General features: G+C 39.7%; 1 protein-coding gene across 6 annotated transcripts; it reads right to left on the bottom strand.

Moving 5' to 3' along the window:
- Positions 1-276: 276 nt before the first annotated feature.
- Positions 277-8,696, bottom strand: LOC124287711. Of its 6 annotated transcripts, none has more exons than XM_046724240.1 (4): positions 8,552-8,696; positions 7,663-7,752; positions 5,122-5,624; positions 277-3,663 (listed from the first exon to the last, which is right to left on the bottom strand). In XM_046724240.1, the coding sequence occupies exons 3-4, from the start codon at positions 5,597-5,599 to the stop codon at positions 3,152-3,154; spliced, it is 990 nt and encodes a 329-aa protein (XP_046580196.1). In that variant the 5' UTR covers positions 5,600-5,624; positions 7,663-7,752; positions 8,552-8,696; the 3' UTR covers positions 277-3,151. The 6 variants fall into 6 exon arrangements, with proteins under 6 accessions (XP_046580196.1, XP_046580193.1, XP_046580192.1 ...); XM_046724237.1 differs by having other exon boundaries at positions 7,696-7,752; XM_046724236.1 differs by lacking the exon at positions 7,663-7,752.
- Positions 8,697-8,938: the final 242 nt, after the last annotated feature.

Below are 8,938 nucleotides of genomic sequence, written 5' to 3'. Positions count from 1 at the left end.
AAGCCGTAGATGCATCCAGGGCATAGTGGAGAGTGATCGTAACGTATACCCTGGAGATTATCGAGGATGGGGGCAGGACCGAAGTCCTGGACCTCTCAAGAGTCATGATTCCAAACACGTCACCCATCCAAGAACTCTCCGAGCCCAACGCTGCTCAACTTCAACTGATTTGTGACCTGGACCTAAGCTCTATGGACAGGACCACTTGCCACGCTGATGACTCTTGACTAACAATGACTATCAAAGTCGGAAACAAGTACACTGAAACAATACATATAAATCATTCATCACATTTACTTTCAAACTTCCCATACATTTCGCAAATACATTTGTTTGACCAAGAGAAATGATGAATGGAACACATCCTGACAATCACCACTAAGCTACCCTGCCTTTCCAGTCACCTTCTGTCATTCTCTCTGTGCAGGAGTGTTATTGTAGTGTATACTTAAGTATAGGAAATATCTACATGGATTTAAAAAATTGCAAAGATCTTAAAATAAAGACAAATATGCATTTGATTTTAATGATTAACTGGCAAAGTATCACTTATCGCTTAGGTAGCGATGCTTATTCAACGGCATACTTGTTTAGGCTTTCCACATAATACATATGTTACATCCATACAGTGAACAGCTTCAAATTACTCTTTGAGACATATGAACATTCATTTCAAAAACTCACAATAACTAGTTGCCAGTAGGGTAACAAAAATATATTTTAAAAATAATCTGGATATGAAACATGTACAGCAGGATGTCTCTCAGTTTATCCAAATCTTGTATCAACAATTAAGAGATCTTAATTTATCCACAATTCAGTATGTAGTATAACTTATGAAACAAACACCAATGTTCAATAACTTCACTATAAAAAAAAGACAGCCATGGCCTAAAACAACCTATTTCTCTGTAGCAGAACATTACAGCAATAGCAGTCGCACACCTTGTTTTACAGACATTCTATGCCAGATGTAAAAGGAAATACATATAAATTTGCTGAATGATGAAAAGAAATCAACAACATGCAATTTGAAAAATGTGAAGTACATTGTATATAAAACATTCACTTGTTAGTTAGTCAGAATGTTAGCTGAAGGGTGGTGAATTTAACACACAGTCCTCACTCAGTTGAACCTTGGCTAATACCAGGTACTAATACCCTTCTTGTGTACCCTTTAACTACACATTACCAAGCACAACTGCATAAAACAGAGATTGCGTCAACATTGTGAAAAAGTGACAAGAAACACAAGATGAAGGCAGGCATGCTGGTGGGGCAGGATACGCTTACTTCCTTGTGAACACCTGGTGTCACCAGTGTTTCAGTGATACGTATGATGCACATACTTATGCTCTAGTCAGAATTATAAAATAGACTCTCCATTTAGCAGATATTACTAATGATTACAGAAATATTTTTTGTTTCTTCAAATAATAACATATGTATATGGCATACAGATCTCTGCCAACTTATTGGCATCTCTGTGTCACACACACACACACACACACACACACACACACACACACACACACACATTGCTGTACCCTCAACTAGGTGTTTGCACATATTCATGTGGCCACCATCTGGTCATCTACCAACGGATTCGTGGGTTCTTTTAAGTGCACAGGGTGTTGTACTGTACACTAGGGGTTGTACAAGAATCTGAAAAGAGTCTGCATACAAAGTTGACTCCAAGGTTTTTACACCCGGTCACAGGTGCGCTCGATCCGGCACCTCCAAGCTCACTGGATTACTAGCCTGGCGCCTTAGACAGCTCGCCCACCGTGCCCCCACCCGTTGCAAATAGGGTAACAGGTTCAAAAAAGTGTACTAAAAAAGTGTGAAGCAAGCAATTAATAACTACATAGTTAACGCACAAAACAAAACATGAAGATAAAGTTTGAAAACATCCCAAAAGAGCTTCACATGAACCAAAAGTATTAGGCATTTACATTCCTAGCAACAATGAAGTCTCAGAAATATAAGACCAACATGAGAATGTGATGTTCGTTATAGAGATCCACCTGTAGAGGGCCTCTTCAAGTAAAGTCATTACATTAAATCAAATACAATTTCATAAGCTTATTCTCGTCAATAAATAGTGTTATGTAGCAAAAGGAGAGTTTTAATACATGCTCAATGAATATGCAGACCAACATAATCTACACAATCTAGACCTCAGGAGATGACACATGAACAGCTTCAACACAAGAACACTGCAAATGAAACATCATCATTGACATTCATAACTGCAAATTAGGTGGAGTTGGGTTCCATGGCCACAACCAAGCCAGTAACAACACAAGGACAGATCATGGGGGGTACAATCTGACATCAGTTGTTGGATGTGTGCAACAGCATTGCACTTACAGTCATGTGTGTGTGTGTGTGCATGCATGCATGCAAATCCATGCCTGTCTGGACTTCTTGCACTTCTCTGATGAGACCACGCCCACTCAGACACAGCATATGACTTTAACTTTAAGCCGACCGGGTCTTGTTTAATTCTCTCAACTCCAGACTCCAAACAGGGTATCGTCAAGTATACATACCACCTTCTAGCATGTGGCCAGGTATTGATCCACTGACTTCATACTCTATAGGCAAATGCTCTACCTGCTATGCCATGGAGGAAGTAACGGACACACATGACTTGGCTTCCGGAACAACTATGTTTATTGATTGTTGGTTTCAGTTTGTGATGAGCTTCAAGTGTCATCCACTGCATCTTGTAATGAGGGTGATAGGACATTCTATGGAATCCAAATCACTGTCTCTCAAAACAAATAATGACCATATTCACAGAAACAAGTGTCTTAGTGCATAGAAAATTGAGAAAGAGGCCTTGCTACATCCACAGACAGTGTGTTAAATCAGTTTTCAGAGATTAAGCATCAGAGAACAAACTGAGTTCAAAAGTGAAAATCTTTTCAACAATAGTTAAAAGGCAACAATTATATGCCCCTTGTACAGTGCTGTGCTTTCTGTAAACACAGTCTCTAACACACACAAGACAATATGGGGCATATATAAAGAATACTCCAAACAGATTGGTCTTGAAGTTGATAACGGGCACTTAAATACAACAAAAACAGTATCTCAAATGTGGTTCATTAAGCACTTATTCATGTAAGTAATTGTCCCATCTCTAAGTAATTGTCAAATTTGCCATTTTTGCAGCTAGATTTTCTTGTCTCTTATGTCGAGCACTGATCAAATTCTTCCTGAATCTCTCTGCTACTTTGTCATTCCACTTGCAGTCAATGTACTCAATCCCCTTTATTGCTCGTATTGAGGGCTTTAAGTACTTCAGATTATGCTTTTTGTCCAAGAAAATAGGAATCACAAATTCCTTTTTACTATCTGAAAATAAGAATGATTCACATAAAGCAATATTCTGCTTATAGCAACAGAAGCTTTCTTCACAAAATACTTTGGTCATAAAAAGAAACATTATTTGTGCACTTTCTAGCCAACCCTCAAAGTAGGTGACTTCTCCTTTCCCCAAGTCAGGTCCATCGCCCTCGATGGCAACGGAGGCCATTTTATCGTCAAACAAAACAAGACTGTTCAAGTGGTCTTTGAGTTTGTTGACTTCGTGGGCATCGTCTTCATGGCAGATGATCACGGCGTCAAACTTCACAGGCACCGGCATGTCCACTGCGGATAAAACACATCATAATAAATCTTCTGAGATCACTGAGTTTCACCAATACATGGCCCAAGGTTCCCAACCTGGATGAGAAGCTAAACAAAATTCACTAAAAAACGAAAATGTTGCAAAAGAAATGAAAGATCATTGTGAGAGTGAGTGGTATTCTATGAAGAATCTAATCATATATCGTTTGTTCCATGTCAAATTCAAATATGGAGTCTTAAAAATAATAGATGTTCTGAATGTTCATGTACTCCTTGCTTGACACAGATGCTAAGCTTTTTTGTTTTGAACAAGGAAATCACCATAGAAAGTCAGACACTGTAAGCACAGTGGGCAGGTGCCCCATGTTGCCGGTCTGTAGAGGTGGGTCACAACAGTCAGTCTGGAACTGTCTTAGTCAGTCAGTCAGTGAGTGAGTGAGTGCCAGCTACATCATGAATTGTACACTGACTGACTGAGTTTGGTTTTACGCCGCTTTTAGCAATATTCCAGCAACATCACGGCGGGGGACACCAGAAATGGGCTTCACACATTGAACCCATGTGGGGATTCGAACCCGGGTCTTCGGTGTGACGAGCCAACGCTTTGACCACTAGGCTACCCCACGGCCCCAATTGTACACTGAAGGACAGGAAAGGGGGTAAAGCCTGAAGTTCTTAGGCATATTCATAGTGGAGATGCCTCTTCTATTTCGTTATCCTGGCATCCATTCTAAAGGATGTTTAAGACATAATGTGAACACCTCTGAGTATTACATGTATTACAATATAGTAAACACGTTTCAAAATATTACTTTGTCCAACATCAGCAACAGTTGTTTACAAACACTAGGGGTGAAACGGTTTACCGCGGTATTAGTAGAACAGCAGTATTTACATACCATCCCAATCAACCATCCACTGAGACAACACCATCACAATCAACCATCCACTGAGACAACATCATCACAATCAACCGCTGAGATAACACCATCACAACCAACCACTGAGACAACACCATAACAACCAGCCACTGAGACAACACCATAACAACCAACCACTGAGACAACACCATAACAACCAGCCACTGAGACAACACCATAACAACCAACCACTGAGACAACACCATAACAACCAACAATCCACTGAGACAATACCATCACAATCAACCACTGAGACAACACCATAACAACCAACCACTGAGACAACACTATCACAATCAACCAACCACTGAGACAACACCATCACAATCAACAATCCACTGAGACAACACCATCACAATCAACAATCCACTGAGACAACACCATAACAACCAACCACTGAGACAACACCATCACAATCAACAATCCACTGAGACAACACTGTAACAACCAACCACTGAGACAACACTGTAACAACCAACCACTGAGACAACACCATCACAATTAACCCAACTAAGGTGAATCAACAAGTCTTTGTTATTTCATTCATAACAGTAAATACCTTTCATGGTTTCTTCTTGAACAGGTGTACTTGATGGGGGATTGGCATCTCTGGACTGCTGATCTGGTTGAGCTGGTGGACAATATGTTTCCCTCCGTATTGGAACCTTAGGTTGCTGAGCTGCACACTGGCTACCTACAGGAGATTGAGTATGTGTATCTGGGTGGTGACAGGAAGAACCATATCCTGCCGTATGTCTCGGATCTGTCCTGGATGACTCTGCGAGGAGCTCTGTTAACGGTGGTGCTGTGGTTCCCTCAATTAGCTCTCTTGGCAAGTGGGTCGTTGCGTCTCCAAACATACCTGCTGCATGATTGACTTCAGGTGAGAATGGCACAGCGTCAGATTCAAGGTCTGATGTCGGCAGACTGGGGTATTCCATGCTGTTCCTTTGCGTAGCACCTGTGGTGTTCTCTTCATAGAAGCGAGTTTTGATTTGTTCTGGGTCAACACTTGATCCTTCCAAGTTCATGTCCATTTTGAGTTAATCACATCATCTTAATCTGTCAGTGAAAACAGGCGATCATTTCAAAATACAAATTCTGATACATTTAAGCATGGTTCACACTGTTAATTTACATATATCAAATCTTTTCTTTGAACCATTTTGTCTCCAGATTATCCCTTTACAACTGGTCTGTTGTGTTTTCATACTTCTATGTCATTCCTTATGATGTTACTTAATGCTTTTGTAATTGAAACACTTGCCAACAATGTTAAACTTATGATTTTACAACGAATGCTTGCACTGCCAAAACAGTCACATCATAAAGCTCCATGTTGACTCTTCTCTACAATTACCTAACTTGAATTGGATAGTAATCAGTTGTGTACAGCTGGTAATGTTCTGTTTCATCAATCAATTGCTCCATATGTCTATAAACAAACAATTTCTGGAATCCATGTCTTTACAAAGAAAACTACTTGTAGGATGTCAGTGGAGACATGATCAGATATAAAAGATTGTAGCAAAAATTGATTCTTTATTTTTTCCGATTACCATATACAACATTTAGGGTGGGGGTAGCTAGCTGCTTCCAATAGGCCTGTTAGTGAATGGGCACCTTATAAGTTGATTACACATGTTATTACTATCACATACCACATATGACTTGCATGGGGAAATATGACTTAGACTCATGTTTTGCTTTCTGTGCAGACTGGTGCATGAATCTATAATTAATTTGAGTCATTACATCCATTAATGATTTAAATTTGTTGGGATGAATTTGGAGTGTCAACATACACTTGTAACATGTTTGTAAACTAAAACTGTTTTATCAAAAGTTATTATACGTCATATACATATACTCAGTCATATTAGTAAATAATATTCAAAGAGTTGTATAGAAGTAGGTCAGGGTGCCAAGTACTTCTTACATGGCATGAAATAAACATGGGCTGCCTATGCATACGTGTAATCAGCTGATAAGGCAGATCTATGATAATATCAGGCCATGGTGATGTACATACTCCTAAACGTATACTAGATGATCCATACACACACAGATTTGTACCCTACAAAAATGGCTGACCTGTTCCAAGAATTCTCGTTAGCTTCGTTCCTAATTTTGAGCATTCATACCTTTTTCCATCCATACAGAAATATAGATGATTCATACCCAAATATAGATGATTCATACCCAAATATAGATGACAATTTACTTTATGGCTCAATAAATATAGCTGTGGCATATAGTTGTTTTAGTATGAAAGCTAATTATTCTTGGAAGTGAGTTCAAGTAATAATACAAGATTACACAGGTGGCAATTGGGCTTCTCATGCATTACATGAAACACAAATCAAACACTGTGGCTTACTTGAGAACATGATAAATATGTTTAGTCAATATACTGTTTAATCAATATGTTGAGCAGTAGGGCTGGGAAGGGTTAACCAAGTACCCAGGTCAGATAAACAATTTTCACTACCTGGGTCCTGAAAACAGTACCTGGACCAGTTTTGTTACGTGACTGGTCACGTGTGACTGATAGTCTGATACGTTACGCAACTTGATAGAAATGAAATAATAATGAACCAAACTTACAGTCTATATTTGTTTTTCAATCATAAAAATGAACCCAACAAAATCGGACATTCTACATTAGGCGTTGTGTTACATTGTTGATGCTTTCGGGAATTTAGGCAGGGATGTGATCCATCCATGAATGAACATCACAATAACCAATTTCGTCAATAATTAATTTGTGATATCTTTTGAAGAATAGAGTGTAACAAATTAATCCTAAGATTTTCTGATTTATAAGGAAGATATATAATAATGGCCAAGGTGACACCTATTAAGTATAATTTTCTTATCTGATTTTTTACAATTGGTTTAACCACATCTGCTGGGGCCTTGGCCACCTTCGACAGCCAGGTGTTTCCACATCCAGGACATACCATCATCTTTAAAGCTTATTTCTGCACAGCACATGTATGCAAATAAATTGCATAGGTTTTGACAGCTTAAAATATGACCAGACTCTATGTGGCCATGACTGCCATGACAAATCTTCAAATACAGCTGAAACAGATACCCAGGTCAGGTCAGGTAATGGCACCTTGGGTACCTGGGGCTCAAATTTCTGCTGGTGGTTGCCTTATTGAGTACGCAAGGGCTTGTAATGCTAAAAATGAAGGTATGTAGTTGTCATTTATCGGGGTCTTGGCACTATATAAAAGGAACTTCATTTTTATAGTGCTAAGACCCCAAGTAATGACAGTACATACCTTGATGGCAGTTTTGGTGTTACAAGCCCCTAGTTGTGAGTGAGTGAGTTGGGTTTTACGCCGCTGGTAGCAATATTCCAGCAATATCACGGTGGGAGACACCAGAAATGGACTTCCCACATTGTGCCCATGTGGGGAATCGAACCCGGGTCTTCGGCGTGACGAGTGAACGCTTTAACCACCAGACTAAACCCAACCCAACCCCCGCTGTGATTGCGTAGATACTTTTCAGAAGGGACTGAAATTACTAAATGAGTTTTATTGTTTCAAGCGATCAGTTGGTAATAAGATGTCCAGTTGTTTAGGTAAGATATGATACAGGATGTCCAACATTTGGGGTACGAGTACGAAAAAAATGTTTGGGCACGAATCTCCGAGACGTGGGTACCGTTACGGATTTTAATAGTTCCCACCCGACTGTCCCCCACGGCGGAGAGAAGCGCGCTTGTCGTCTACTTTATGACGTAAAACAATATCAAAACTGAAAATCATTGAATCGAAAACATGGAAAATAATATAGAGGCTACAAATTTAACCGACAGCTGACACATGGCGTCTGATACTCACGACTTGATGCTTACGTCATGGTTTGACTGTCACATTTGATCGCGGGCCTCGGCCACGAACAGCTGACAAACAGGCCCACGTCAAGTGAAGTTTATGGTAACAGTTGTAATAGTACTGAAGATGATTTACCTTCCACGTATAAACAGCAGTTACAAACGTCATCAGATTAATGTTAGTATCGTGCTGTCATAGGTATAGCTTCGAACCGAAAGCAGATCTTGTCTGGCAAACTCGATATTCCCCGACCGCTTCCGCATTTGGGTTGCGTTTTGGCGCAACACCTTTTGTTCCCAAACATCTAAATTTCAGCAGTACAATGTATTTTCATTATAAACACTGTATGTGTGTGCGCTCGCGTGCGTGCGTGTGTGCGTGCATGTGCATGTGCATGCATGTTTGTAATGTTCCACTCGCTTGTAATGTTCCACTATGCTTTTATCATCACAATTATTCCCACTGATAAATTTATACAAATCACATTTTAACTAAAATGTAATGGGATATAAAGAAAACCAG

The sequence above is a fragment of the Haliotis rubra genome, unplaced genomic scaffold, assembly GCF_003918875.1.
Source record: "Haliotis rubra isolate DU_JTF1 unplaced genomic scaffold, ASM391887v1 Scf405, whole genome shotgun sequence".
In the NCBI taxonomy this organism is placed as follows: domain Eukaryota; kingdom Metazoa; phylum Mollusca; class Gastropoda; order Lepetellida; family Haliotidae; genus Haliotis; species Haliotis rubra.
Note: the sequence above shows the minus strand (reverse complement) of the source record. Positions and strands in the feature narration are given on the sequence as shown.